Genomic DNA, 16,133 nt, shown 5'->3' with positions numbered 1-16,133 from the left:
TGGCTTGGTTAAAAGAGATAGATAGACCACCGATAGACTGTTTCGGCATTACGCTTTTTTGTCTAGTATGCCTTGTCTAAGGTTAATATGTGTCTATGGATGTCATATAGTTATACTTTATTTATGTTTATGTTTATGGTTATATTTTAGGTATATTCTTCTTCTTGTTCTTTAGTTTATTGACCTCCACTTACTTGGATATTTGGCCAGCTCATCGTCGTGGAATAAGGGAAAAATATTTATATTCTAATGACATTTATCTTATGTCATTGTAATAATATTTACCAGTTTATTGAGATTGGAGTTTGATACAGTTTTTGAAGGAAAGGAAAGAAGGTTTACTATGAAAAATAAAAGAAACACTATAAGTGTTGTTAAGTGCCATTTTGTAAAAGTAAAAGATTTCTATGTATTTAAAATAGTTCAAACAATCAAAACACTTCTGACGTCACATAACTGTATTTTCTACTGACGTTTATAATGTCTAATTTAAAATTACATATATACAATTTTGTTTACTTTGTTGGTGGAGAATGTAAACATATAACCCGATGACGTCACGACGCGTTTTGGGCTAGCTGCTATAATTTGAATTTAGAATCGTCTTTAGGGGCCAAACGGAACACAAAAACAACTTTTTTATCTTTGATACAAATGTTTTAAATTATGTTCTGTTGTGATTTATAACATTTTTTTCCGAATTTAAAATTTTATGCAAGTTCCCTATTATGTGTACCACTTAATCTTAATCTAGTGTGTTATAATTATTTAATCTTGATTTATATTTTCTAGTTTTCCAAAACCATCAGCTCCACCATTCGCTATTATGCCAAAAATATTTGTTGAGTGTATATTTATAGCGTTGGTGTCTTATATTAGCAATATGTCGATGGCTCTAATATTTTCTAGAGAGTTTATGTATGAAATTGATGGTAATCAAGAGTTACTGGCATTAGTAAGTATATAATGAAAGCTAAATATGTAGAAATAGGTTTCGTATATCGGAAATTATCAGTAGTAATTGCACAAGAGCTATAAAATTATCGAATTTTTCCCGAGTGACACTTTGACAGTTTTAATTTAATTAATTGGCAAAGTGTCACGGGGGCAAAAATTCGATAATAATTTTAGAGATCGAGTGCAATTTGTTGCGATTATTTCATGAATAAAACTGTTCAAAACCAAAATTTTATTGTAATTTATTTATGTAAGTACAAATTAGTACAATTAAACACACAGTTGTTATAAATATTTGACGGTTGAAAGTCATCACTTTTATAATTTTTAAAACATTAATTGTTATTAATGTCACCGAATGTATTTTTTCGTAGCAACGAAGGGCATCTGACGTAATATACTTGACGACGGGATATTATCAAAAATTATCAGTTTAATTTTTATTTCTGTAGCTTTCTATTGGTCAGAATCTCCTATGAATGAAATAATCATAATAATATTTTTTTAATTCCAAATACTCGTATTTCATGTTCTGTTCACTTTTCAGTATTTCATTGTTAGGCATATTACTCATTTGATAGTCATTGAAAGGGCCAATTGCAAAAGTCTCCAACTAAACCAAAGCGAAAAATGAGTCGTCAAAAGTGAAATCGAATACTTTTTTAGGTTTATAATACCTGGTTGCGCTAACAAATCTTGAGCTTCAGCTTAGCCCAGCTCAGCTTATAGATAGAGCTCGTCTATCTTAACACGTCTTAACTGATAAGTTTAAGATAGAATACACGTGGCAATCCATTGTGGCAAGCTGAAAATTGATCTAAGAATCAATGGTGCAACGCGTATGTTTAAGTAACTGTAAGCAGAGCTTAAGACACGTCTTAGGCCTAAGATCTGTTGGCGCAACCAGGCATAAGTTTTTTAGGTTAATTCCTAAAACTAGAAATAATCGTACTGAGCCAAAAATATACCGAAAAGCTCTCCACTACCGAATATTCCTGCAACCAACCCTTCTGCAGTTTTAGACCCGTCTGTGTAACCTTGCACCGTACGTCGAATTTTTCTTCTGTCCTATCCTTCTCGTAGGCAGAAGTCCATTTAGAAAGGTACTTTCTGGATACAATAACAATCGCATAATTAATCGCAAAAAATATCTCCAGTGCGCATGGATGGTGGAGAAAGGTAGTGGAAGTGTGTGTGTACGCGAGCTGTATATCATCCGTGAGTCATCCATGACCAAATTCCACAAGAGAAGTGATAGAACTCTCCCTTACGGACAGCCTCTGGTTAGTTGTGCTGACACTGTATCTCCCTAGTAACGATGCGTATAAATATTACGCGGCTCCCCAGCATACAGTATAACTACCTAAAAATTGTTTCTTCTATTCGTTTTTTTTTCTTTTCGAGAACGAAACCTCTGTATGAGATGCTACAATATCAGCAATAACAGCCAAAACAATATCTCTAATATGCCTACTGATCAGTTTTTTTAGAGTCTTCAATACGAGTGACATGAGGTATTTGAACTCATAAAGTTAATTCAATATGATTAACTAAATAAGTTCTTCTTTGAGTACCGTGCCCAAATTTTTGGCATGGATATAGCTTCCATGACAATTTGCCGATATCGTGCTCGATCTTCCGTGGTATGTAACAATTCATCTCCTGATAATTCAATGACGAAGGTTTCGGAGTCTCTTTTTTATCATCTTCATCAAGTCATCTTCGCCTTGACCCATTCTGTTTAAGACTTCTCTTTGAAATGCGTTAAACCCATGGTATTCTGAGCATTCTGCGATATGACCACATCCAGAAGGCTTTTTTTTCATCATATTAACCTTCGTGATCCAGGTTTCACATCCATATAGTAATACAGGATGCACATAACATTTTAGGAACTTTATTCTTAGTTGTAAGTTTACCTAAGAATTGCTCAGAATAGATCTGTTTCATGAATTTATATACGAGTTTCTCTTGCAAGTAATATAGGTACGAGTTTTAATTTCTTCATCAGGATTTAGTGTCTCGTTTATTAAACATTCTAGGTATTTTTTAAAATGGTTAACTTTTGTTATCGGTTCATTACTAACAATTATGTAGTTGCATAATTATTAGTTGATTTATCCTTATACATTATAAAGAAAAAAATGTAATTTTTATTTAACAGGGTATGAGCAACGTCCTAGGAGCATTTCTTTCATGTTTGCCCATGTGCGTATCGTTATCAAGAAGTATAATACAAGTGCACACTGGCGGCGTTACTCAGATAGTTTCAGTAGTATCTGCCTTTCTTTTAGTTTTTGTTTTATTGTGGTTTGCACCATTTTTTGAAACTTTACCAAGGGTAAGTAGTATATTTAGTAAATTTAATTACTTTATTTCAAGTACTATAGTAATAAGTCTTGGACATACACTTAAAAAAAGTCATTATTACCTCCCTCATGAGACTTTATTTATTCAGTAATTCATGTCGAATCAGACAACTTTTCTAAAGGTACGATTCCGACAACGACTGCAGACGGCAGACGGCAACTGCACACGGCATTTATAGTTGTCACCATGACAGACCTCTTACTTTGCACTATTAATTTGTATAATTATTAGCAACTGACGTTCTGCCGGACAGCAGTTGCAGTCAAATGTCCGAATCAGTCTCATACAAATTAATAGTGCAAAGTAGTACAAAGTAGTGACATAATGTGCCGTCTGCAGTCGTTGTAGGAATCGTACAATACGGAAATTTTCGGGAGGGGGCTTTTTTGTGGAATTTAGTGAAAAATCGTCGATTTGATCTATTCACAAAATGTGTGACCTCAATGAATATTTTCTAATAATCGGAAGTTTTTGATGCAAAAAAGGAAAATCATTTTGTTAGATCATTAAAGAGGGTATTTTTGAGTATCCGACACCCCAAACAGGGCAACGTTATGGAGTCATATAGTTTATACCCTCACAGCTTAGTTTGTTTGAAAAAATACTTAAAATTAATTGATGGTATGGTCCAACACATTTTTAAGGGTAGGTACCCCAGTTATTGGACGCATCAAAGTTAATAGTGCAGTGACTGAAGGTTTTCACCTCCGATTTCGTTGAACCTCCATCAATTTTCATGAAAATTGGTGAGCAACTTGCGCTTGTATAAATAATACCATAAATCGATAGATCGACAAATTCTAAGCAATATTTGTTATATAAAGTTATTAACATAAATCAATACTTTTGAGTTATTATATATCAAAGATTTTTTTTCGAATAAAAATGCATATTTTAAAGCTGTTTTCACGTATAACTAAAAAACTATAAGCTTCTACAGAAAAGTTATTATTACCACAATTAAAGATAATAAAAAATTGAATACACTCATCACTTAAAGAACTAAACTAATGTTAATTCAAAGCAGTGGCGTCGGGCCGGGGGGGCACGGGGGGGGCACGTGCCCCCCCAACATTATGCAAAAAAAGAAAAAAATAATATAAATTATCTTTAAATTACGTATATGTATACACTAAAAGTTACGAATGAATAACTAATATAGATCCCCCGTTAGTCTATTTTTCTGTATGCATCTAATTTGATTCTGTGTGTGTAAAGTATGCGCGTGTTACAACTAAATTTACAAGTGCCGGTGAGCCGACTCTGGCCGGTTGCGCCCGAGCTGGAGCAGCCGATCGAATGCACCCGAGCCCAGCCGACGCCTGGCGGAGGGATATCATACCAGCTCAGTGCGCGTGTGTTGTGTTGTGTAGGTGGTCGCCACGTTTTATTCGTTCAATAAGCTTATTGTTACTAGCTGAGCTGCTATTGTTTGTGTAATTTTTGCGGATGTTCGTTTGTTATCATGTCTAAGAAACAGTCCTCTGTACTAACATTCTTTAAAAAACTTGGAAATTCAAGTGAAAGTGTAAATGAAGATAGACATTTAGCGGGAAGTAGCACTGGAGGTAGCGTTGGTGATGAATCGCCATCTTGTTTACGCCCAGATCGTGATGCTACATTCCAGGGCGAAAGTAGAGATCCTTCATTGGGAGTACAAAGTGCAGATATTGCAAAAGGAGCATTTCAGCCTGTTGATTGTTTTAAGGTAAGCAAGATTCAATCCAAATCGAGGCAGTTCAAAGAATCCTGGTACAGTGAATTTAATTGGGTCGAATATAGCCCCATTACAGACGCTGCATTTTGTTACCCATGCCGACTATTTTGTCAACATAAGTCTGGTCGCGGGGAGGAGTCATTCACTAAACTGGGCATGAACAATTGGAAGAAAGCTTTGGAAAAATTCAGGAAACATGAGAAGAGTGAAATGCATCAAAAATCTAAACAGTTTCTCAATGAGTATAGAAAAGCAGGAAGCACGGTAGCAGATTCGTTGTCCTCGGCACATACTAAAATGGTTGAGATGAATAGGAGGTATTTAAAATTCATAATTGAAAACATCCTATTCCTTGGAAAACAGAATCTTGCCTTAAGAGGACATGATGAGAGTACTGCTTCATTTAACAGGGGGAACTTTATAGAACTGCTAGAACTGAGATCTACTGAAATGGAGGAAGGAATCCAAACATTAATGAAATCCCCAGTCCATTCATACAAAAGTGCCCAGGTACAAAATGAGATAATAGATTGCATAAAAAGTGAAATGCTTCAACAAATTGTCCAAGAGGTGAGTGAGGCTTTGGCCTACTCAATTATTTGTGATGAAACTACGGATATTTCAACCCGTGAACAGCTTAGCATTTGCATTCGATACATTACTAAAATAGATGGACACATTAAAATCAATGAAAGGTTTTTGGGCTTCGTTGATGTGTCAGACACTACTGGTGAAAATTTACATCACACTATTAAACAGTATCTGCAGCAGTTGGGTATAAGCTTAAATAAAATGCACGGCCAGGCATATGATGGAGCTAGTAACATGAGCGGCAAATTCAAAGGTGTTGCCTCAAGGTTCCAAGAAGAAGAGCCTAAAGCTTTGTACACACACTGCCATGCCCACTTGCTTGATCTGGCTGTTCAGAGATTTTGTGAAGAAATAAGACAGCTTCGGAATTGCTTATCCATAGTAAATAACCTGTATAACTTAATTAATGCATCAGCTAACAGGTTTTCAATATTTGAATCAATATGTAAGCAAAGCGGAGAAACAAAAATGAAAAGACTGGTGAGCTTGTCTCGAACTAGATGGACAGTTCGACACAAAGCAATCCATGTAATTCTAGAGCAGCTCCCTGAAGTGTACGAAACTTTGGAAGTTATTGCAAACGATGTATCAAATCGTAAAATTGCAGCCGAAGCTGATGGTCTAGCCAAACAAATCAGCACATTTGAATTTGTATTCAGTTTAAAACTATTGCACAGCGTTTTGAGTCAGACTGATATACTCTCCAAAGAACTGCAGAGTGAATCTCTTGACATTTCTAAGGTTTTTGCAAAAGTTGAATCAGTCATTGACTGTTTAAAACTGGACAGAAATGATGATGGCTTTATTCAGATGTGGAATGAGTCAGAAGAACAGTGTAACAAATATGGTATGAAAGGTTTGTCAGTTGAAAGGCCTTCACTACCACGCAAACGGAAGATTCCGAAAAAACTTGAAGCTAGTAGTAGCTCTTCAGATGCTGAATTTCATCAATCACCTGAACAGATGTTCAAGACTGACATTTACTTTGCTGCTTTAGACACAGTAATTGTAAACTTGCAATCTCGTTTTTCCAAGAACGATTATGATAAAATCAACTGCATTGCCCAGTTACTATTTAATTGGACCGAAATTGACAACAACGCTGTTATGGCAATCCAAAAGTTTTATAACTTGTCTTTAAGTTTCTCTGCACATCTTAAGTTTTTTCACTGTTATGCAAAGAACAATTTTGTCAAAACAGACAAAGCAACCACAAGAGTAACGTTCCAAGAGTTGGCTGATTTTTTTATTGAGAATGATCTTCAAGCCAGTGCACCAGATGTTTGGCAGCTACTAGAAATATCACTTTCGTGGCCTATCACAACAGCAAGCGCAGAAAGATCGTTTTCTACACTACGAAGGCTAAAGACATTTCTTCGAAGCACCATGACAGAAGACCGCTTAAGTGGGCTTGCCCTGATGTCTATTGAGCAAGAATTGACGTCTGAATACATGAAAGATAAAAAACTAGATCTGTTAGTTGACAGATTTTCAAATCTAGCCGATAGGAGGCTAATGCTTCATTAGAACTAACGAAAATTGGTTCGTTGAAAACCATTACTGTAGTTCTGTTCACCTTAAAACTTTGTCTTGTACACAAATTTGTTTTTGTGTTATAAATGTCCATGCAGTTATGTCTAGAATAGAATAAACTTGTATATTTTGAAATTGAGTCTTTTTACAATCCATCAATATAGTAAAAATTGATTAAAACCAATGTTTAACAAAAATACACATATACTTTACTTTAGTTCTTAAGTGGTAGTTTTCAAAAAAGTTTCCACGGGACCACCACTCCCCCCCCCCCCGTAGACCCCGTGCCCCCCAAATTATTAGGTCACGCTACGCCTATGATTCAAAGTGAGCAATTGAATGTGTATTTTTTTCGACGAGTACTCAAATCTAAGTATTCAAGCCTAAATAACGGGAAAACGGTGCTTTTTATAAAATATACCTGCTAAAAACCTGTCAAAGTACATCCGAATACCTGTCAAATGAGCTCCAAAAGAAGTTTAGCATCAAAGTTAAGCAAGTTATAATGAAAATAAGAGAAGCTTTTCGAATTTTTTAGGAAAAATTGAAAAATAAAACATACTCGTACACCATTTCCACAAAAATTAAAATTTATAGTAATCCTTACAATAATTTCTTTATATTAGCATAAGTAATGATTTCAACAATTTTGACCGGTTTAGAATGCATAGTTTTGAAAAATAGATGTTATTTAAAAAATCAGAATTTTTAAAATTATAGTAATTTTCATCTTCTTTTGATAATAACTCCAAAAATACTCAATATATATTATGTAAAAAATGATTGTATAACAAAATTTTAATTTTTTTCTGTAACAAATATTTTACCTATTTTACTGTTTCTCTAGGGTAAAAAATAACCGAGATAGAAACGTTTAAAGCTTAAATTTTGCCGCGAGAACCATGTAACCGGCGCTATTTAACCTTTTTATTTAAAAAACTAAGCGGTTTAAAAGATTACATTCACCATGGTGTAATATCCCTTGGAATTAACTTTCAAACGGTTTTTAAGTGAACCTCATATCGTAAAAATTGACGGAGTTATTAAAAAAAAACAATTGGACGTTTTTTGGAAAAATTTTTAAAAGATAAATTTTGAAAACTTTTTGGTGCATAAATTTTTAAGCTATGACTTGTTCGGGGGCTCATTTGATAGACATTTCTAAGTACTTTAGGACCATAGGTAAGCTTGAATACTTAGATTTGGGTACTCGCCGATCAAAATATACATTCAATTACCTATAACTCACTTTTAGTTAACACTAAAACGTTTTTCTAGTAGTAAACATATAACTCAAAAGGTTTTGATTTATTTTAATATCTTTATATAACAAATTTTGGTTAGAATTTTCCCCTCTATCGATTTATGGGGTTATTTTTAATAAAATAATTTTCAACCTCGAGAAGGGGTGGCAGCCACCCCCAGGGTAAAAGCGCAAGTTGGGACCATGTCACCTTTGTTCCTTGAGATATGCTCTAACCACTCACCAATTTTCATGCAAATCGATGGAGGTTCAACGAAATCGGAGATAATAGCTCATATCCACCTTCAGTGACTGCACTGTAACGATTTCATGAAATCTCTATATTTATTACCTACCTATTCTCTTACCGCCCCCAAAATTTTGATTTTTTTTACTTTTCCTAATGACATTTAGAAAATATGGAGCCATCTGGCCGACAAAGATATTGTGGATTTTTTAAAAATAAAGAGGAAATATAACTTATTTTTAGTATTTCAACTTATTTTAATAATTTGAATTTGCGTTCGGAACATTTTAGATCATTTGAAAAATTGAAGCGAACATTTAAATTTAATTTTTTGTACTCTTTTCAGATACCTATACAAACGGATTTTAAAAATTTCAATATACAGGGTGTTGTTTCAAGATCACAATTACTTTATATTTTTTGTTAATCCGCACCTGGATTTTTTTTCTGATCCTGGATTTCTTGAAAAGTGGGTCGTTCCAATGTAGTAAATAAGTGTTGATTATTTTTAAAATGAGTATTCATTAACTTTAATAATTTATTATTAAATGTTAATAAGACCTGCTTTATCTCAAATTCTTAAAAATTTCAATATCCTTTTAAAATTAAAGTCATTGAATTGTAAAACTCTAACTTCAGGTTTTTGTATTTATTTTAACTATGCAAACGGATTTTGAAAATTTCCATATCGTACAGAGCGTTGTTTCAAGATCACAATGAATTTATATTTTCTGTTAATCCGAACTTGGATTCTTCTTATGATAGTTACCTGTAACCCCGTTATAAAAATTGGTCAGGCAATAAATGTAATATATTCTACACTAACCGACACAAAATTCCGCCACTTAAAATTTTTGACAATTTATAACCTTTTATTTGCACCTACTTCGATTATCAGTAGTAATTGCACAAGAGCTCTAAAATTCTATATTAATTTTAGAGATCGAGTGCAATTTGTTGCGATTAGTTCATGAATAAAACTGTTCAAAACCAAAATTTTATTGTAATTTATTTATGTAAGTATAAATTAGAACAATTAAACAAACAGTTGTTATAAATATTAATTTGACGGTTGGAAGTCATCACTTTTATAATTTTTAAAACATTAATTGTCATTAATGTCACTGAATGTATTTTTTCGTAGCAACGAAGGGCATCTGACGTAATACACTTGACGACGGGAAATTATCGATTTAATTTAGGTTTCTGTAGCTTTCTATTGGTCAGAATCTCCTATGAATTAAATAATCAGTAGTAATTGCACAAGAGCTCTAAAATTCTATATTAATTTTAGAGATCGAGAGCAATTTGTTGCGATTATTTCATGAATAAAACTGTTCAAAACCAAAATTTTATTGTAATTTATTTATGTAAGTACAAATTAGTACAATTGAACAAACAGTTGTTATAAATATTAATTTGACGGTTGAAAGTCATCACTTTTATAATTTTTAAAACATTAATTGTCATTAATGTCGCTGAATGTATTTTTTTGGTAGCAACGAAGGGCATCTGACGTAATATACTTGACGACGGGAAATTATTAAAAATTATCGATTTAATTTAGATTTCTGTAGCTTTCTATTGGTCAGAATCTCCTTTGAATGAAATAATCAAGATTATTACATCAGTTTGTAGGTACATGTATCGTTTGTTATTATTCCGATAACAAAAAAAAAATTGCATACATGGCATTATACGGGGGTGAATGGAAGCGTTGTATTTTCTCCTAATTTTAACAAAATCTGTGGAAAAATTGAAGAGGTGATTTTATCCCGGAGGCATTACCAAAATTTTGTTTTTTGAATAATTATCCGAATATCTCTTTTTTTGTAAGAGCTGTACAATTTTTTGTAAATAAAGCAGTGATTGACTTATAAATATAAATATCTTAAATAGAGGTTGGATTGACAAGATTAGAATGGCGCGCATGCAGCACAGATCTCAATCCTATTGAGCATTTATGGAATGAATTAAAAATAGCTATTCGCCGTCATCCTAGGCCTCCAGAAAATTTGACACAGTTATGGCCCTGGTAGAGGAATATCGGGCTATTCCCCTCCCAAGGCAAGGATAACACACCTTTATTCGATGCCGAACAGATTGCAAGTAGTCGTTGCTGCTAGAGGTGGACATACTAGTTATTTAATTGATGTGTTTTGTTGTTAATTTTGTTTTGTGTTGTTAATTTTAGTGCGTTTGATATTTTTAATTAAATAAACCTTCAAAGCAGTGTTTTTATTTACAGATTTTACAAGAAAAGAGATATTCGGATAAATCAAAAAACAAAACCTTAGGGATACATCCAGGATAATACAAAAGGAGTATCAAACAAAGTCAGCCCTCCAATTTTTTCACATACTTTTTTAAAGTTAGGAGAAAATACAACACTTCCTTTCACCAACGTATAATGCCATCTAAGCAAAAATTTTTTGTTACCGGAATAATAACAAATGACATCAATACATGTACCTACCAACTGATATAAGAATCTTGAAAATCATGTAACGGGTAGCTCTTTTAGGACGACAGACTCAGTAAAACACAGGTTAAAAACAAAGTAAATACAGTTAGGATATTTATATACAGTTTAAAATAAATAAAATAAAATATAATTCTATCTTCTGCAAAGGAAATACTATATTGTACAACAAGAGAGAAAAAAGACATATTTATCACGAGCGCAGAAGTTTGATGGCACGAGCCGAGGTACGAGGCAAGTGCCGCAAATCAAACGAGGGAGAAATATGTCGTTTTCTCACGTGTTGTACACTGTACTTTTTCTATGGATGCGTTTTTGTCAAGAGTTCAATTTTCAAAATTAAATAATTTAGGTGCTATTATTATGTAGATTATATGCCAAAATTTAAATAAAATACATATTATACACATATGTAGGTATCTAATATTCTTAATATTTATATACTTTTATTTATTTAAAATTATAGTTACCAGTTATATTTGAACAGTTTTGAAAGGTAATTTTTGGTAAGTTTTGATTTGACACATTTTATTTGACAAAAATATTTTAGTTTGTATTGTGCATGTTACCATGGAAACCGCGATTCTACGTATGGAACCCGTGAGAAAAAATATTTCTCACTGCAATGGCCGACTTTTCTCACACCCTGAGAAATTGTTCATTTTGAATGTATATAAGTAGTGAGAGAAGTTGCACATTGTATAGCATCCATAGAAAAAATAACATTGTACTTACTACTGTCATTAAAACATAATAGTAATATTAAAATGATACAATACACAACACAATATAATATACAATAGCAATTTCGCTAGACGGAATCAACCTATCTACATATTCAGAATCGGAGCCATCGCATTTCAATACAATGCGATAACATTAAACAACGACACACAGTCGCCCGTCCATTGTCAGTACCGCTCACTGCGGTAACGGTTCCGGTGGAACACCACGTAAATACTGAGGCGCCTACCTCGGCAGAGTTCCAACTCAACCCGTCGCATCTCTGCCATTCAGCTCTTCTTGATTCAATCTGTCAAGAATTCTCCTGGCTCGTCTTAAATACGCTCTCGATTCCATTTCTCCTTCGCATAGTGGGGTATGTAGAGGGAATGCGCCAACATGGATACTCCTTCGATTATCTACGGTTGACCTGCCGATTGCTAGCTGTGGGCAATATATCATTACACCCCCTTCTCTTTGGAAAACAAAAAAATGTAGCATACGTTTTTTTGTGTCGTCTATATTACACGGCTTGGACTCATCAATGGTGTGGTCTTCGTCGGTTCTTCGTTACTTCGTAAACTGGTCCTGGATGGCTGTCAAGAAGATCCTTCCTTTTATAGATCTTGGGCGTGGTCCCCTCAAATCCATTGGGACAGTGTGCCAAGGCTTTTCTATAGCTTTTCTATGTGCTAGTTGAGACCGTAGGCCGTAGAGGATTGTTACAAGAAAGTGAATGATTAGATGACCGACAATGACCTTGAACTTGCAGATGGCAAGACAGAGGTTGCCATCCTAAAAGCCCCGAGAAATGGGTCAGACTTGTTGTTCCGCCTAGGAAATAACAAGGTCCAGGCAACGCGCTGCGCTAAATATCTGGGTATAGACCTCGACAAAGGACTGAGATTCACTAAACATCTGGAAAGAGTGGTGAAGAAGGCGGAAGTGCAGATGACGGCCCTCCAAAAAATTACACCTAATATTGGAGGTCCGAGCAGTTCCAGGAGAAGGCTATACCTACATATCGTTCAGTCTACCCTTCTTTACGGAATCCCAGTCAGGTTTGGGGTACTAAGATACCAAAAGTACAGGGATATGATAACAAGAGCGCAGCGTAAACCTCTGTTGAAAGTCACTAGTGCATATAAAACTACTTAAACCAAGGCCCTGCAGGTGATAGCGGGCGCGCCCTCCATTCACCTATTAGCCAAGGAACGCCAATTATTATACGAAAACGGCAATGGTCACGTACCGGAATTAAGGTCAATCGCACGCGAGCGGATCATAGAAGATTGGCAAAGGGAATGGGAGGCAGAGCACACGAAAGCCCAGTGGACTAAGAGACTGATCCCAGATGTTGGGACGTGGTACGACTGCAAGTTTAAGCGTGTCAATTATTATTTTACACAATTTCTAACAGGACATGGATCCTTCAAATTATTCACTTTCGCAATCGGGAAATCAAACGATGACACGTGTCAAACCTGCCACGTGAGGGAGAATGCGGAACATTGTATTTTTAGATGCAATGTTTTCGCCCGTGAGCAGGGCACCCTGCGAAATAGGCTAGGCGACATTGGACCTGATAATTTTCTGCAAATAGCGACTAGCAGTAAGAGCAACTTTGAAACCATTATTGATATTATAACAAAAATAATGAAGCGTAAGTCCCTAATGGAAAGGCTGGAGCACAATGGCTGAGGTGGGTAACTCCAGGCTATTACAAAAGGTATAAAAATGTAAAAATATGAAAAAAAATATACATGTATATGTGTGTGTATGTATGTATGTGTATGTATATGTATATATGTGTATATGTGCATATGAAATATATATAAAAGGATATACAGGGTGGTTCATCTTATTCGCCTCGGTCTCTGTACGGAAAACCACTTGATATTTTAAAAAATTTTCTTCACAGAAATATACAGGGCCTTTAATACTACAACCTAAAAATAATGTGAATTATACAGGGTGTTCCAAAAAAGAGTGGTATATCAAAGTTATATTTTTTCTTATGGAATGCCCTATATCTGATGACATTATTGAATTGACCTTAAAAAATAAGCTATACTTTCATAAGGGTTCCCTATACCTAAATACAGGGTGTTTTGATTTATTTCGATTTTTATAAAAATGTAAGGTTTTAGAAAAAAATAAATATCTACGAATCTAAGAAGCAGTAACAAATTCTTTCTTGGATCTTAATAATAGACTATTTGGCATACTTAAAAAGATGCTTATTGTAACAAAATTTCTTACAGGGTGGTCAAAATATGAGATTGTTCTATTAACAAATTCAAGCTGTAATAACTTACTTATTTTAAATAGAACACCCTGTATCTTCCTAGTCTATCGCGTAGAAAATTTACTTAGCTTTCAATTTGTATTAGGGTTTCCTATACCTATCTTTTTACAGGGTGGTCAAAATATTAGATTGTTCTATTAACAAATTCAAGCTGTAATAACTTACTTATTTTAAATGGAACACCCTGTATCTTACTAGTCTATCGAGTAGAAAATTTACTTAGCTTTCAATTCTTATTAGGGTTTCCTATACCTATATAGCTTCATTTTTTAAATATTTAAAGATTTCCTAATTTGTAAGCTTTAAAAATTAGAATTAAGTATCTATGTCGTGGTTATGTACAACACATCACCAACACCTATATACTTAAATATCTTAGTCAAGATAGTTTCATTAATAAAATTCACATTTTTATCATTTAATCACACAGAGTGTTCTTATTTTAAATGACATACTCGATATTCTATTCTTTATAATGGAAGATATTTAAAATATCTTCAGTTCCGTGTTAATATTCTCAATACACATGTTATTCTGTAACTATAAATTCCCATGTTATTCTGTAAATACCCATTTTTACATATTTTTGTACAATAGGCTCGTTTTCGTCAAAGTAGCCATTGCATTTAATTGTTTGTAATTGCGATTTAAAGATTCAAACAAAAAGTGGCGTTCTTAAATTTACTTAATAACCGTTGGGTTAAGATAGGGAAAATACTTATACGGAATGAAATATAATTTAAATATCTTCCAGAATACGGCATCTAATATAGGGTATGCAGTTTAAAATAAACATATTATTCAATTTCACATGTAGGCCAAAATCAACTAAAATAATACAACACTCTGTGTGATTACATGATAACAATGAAAATTTTATTATTAATGACAGTATCTTGTCTAAGTATATTGCTGGTGTTGGTGATGTGTTGTACATAAAATAAACACGAGATAGGTTCTTATGTAATTCTAATTTTTAAAGCTTACTAATTAGGAAATCTTTAAATATTTAAAAAATGAAGGAAGATAGGTATAGGAAACCCTAATAAGAATTAAAAGCTAAGTAAACTTTCTACTCGATAGACTAGTAAGCTACAGGGTGTTCCATTTAAAATAAGTAAGTTATTACAGCTTGAATTTGTTAATAGAACAATCTAATATTTTGACCACCCTGTAAGAAATTTTGTTGCAATAAGCATCTGTTTAAGTATGCTAAATAGTCTATTATTCAGATCCAAGAAAGAATTTGTTACTGCTTCTTAGATTCGTAGATATTTATTTTTTTCTAAAACCTTACATTTTTATAAAAATCGAAATAAATCAAAACACCCTGTATTTAGGTATAGGGAACCCTTATGAAAGTATAGCTTATTTTTTAAGATCAATTCAATAATGTCATCAGATATAGGGCATTCCATAAGAAAAAATATAACTTTGATATACCACTCTTTTTTGGAACACCCTGTATAATTCACATTATTTTTAGGTTGTAGTATTAAAGGCTCTGTATATTTCTGTGAAGAAATTTTTTTAAAATATCAAGTGGTTTTCCGTACAGAGACCGAGGCGAATAAGATGAACCACCCTGTATATTTAAAAAATTATTATGGTGGTCCAATACAGATTTCCAACACCTTAATTCTCTTTTCTAAAGAAAGACAATTTTTTCTCCCCCTTGAGAGGAATCCCTGATCCAGGACCATAGATACGATAACACTTCTAGCTACGTTTCTCCGCTGCTCTGGTGGAACTTTTGAGCCAGGACCTACTCCACAAGCGTTTGCCGCTTTTAGGCAGGTGCTTTGGGTTCAGCTATTCAAACTTCAGATACAGACTTCCTGCTATGTGCCTGCCGCTTCTAGGCAAGCATAATAGGATTTTTTAACACGTAAGATATCTTCAGACATCCTTTTTAGACTGCGTGGAATATCCCCATGTTTGGTTCATCCACTGAACACGTTC

The 16,133-nt window shown here is 33.8% G+C and overlaps 2 protein-coding genes across 2 annotated transcripts in view; one reads left to right on the top strand and one right to left on the bottom strand.

Annotated features, from left to right (window-relative positions):
- LOC126881218 (farnesol dehydrogenase-like) overlaps nt 1–16,133 on the bottom strand; it is a 378,698-nt gene that overhangs the window by 95,316 nt on the left and 267,249 nt on the right. The gene's annotated exons all lie outside the window — the stretch shown is intronic.
- LOC126881214 (prestin-like) overlaps nt 1–16,133 on the top strand; it is a 117,704-nt gene that overhangs the window by 73,342 nt on the left and 28,229 nt on the right. The window contains exons 9-10 of the mRNA XM_050645325.1: nt 793–955; nt 3,122–3,298. Coding sequence (XP_050501282.1) covers nt 793–955; nt 3,122–3,298 — 340 coding nt within the window. The remainder of the gene's footprint in view (nt 1–792; nt 956–3,121; nt 3,299–16,133) is intronic.

Source organism: Diabrotica virgifera, chromosome 3 (genome assembly GCF_917563875.1).
Source record: "Diabrotica virgifera virgifera chromosome 3, PGI_DIABVI_V3a".
Lineage (NCBI taxonomy): Eukaryota > Metazoa > Arthropoda > Insecta > Coleoptera > Chrysomelidae > Diabrotica > Diabrotica virgifera.
Note: the sequence above shows the minus strand (reverse complement) of the source record. Positions and strands in the feature narration are given on the sequence as shown.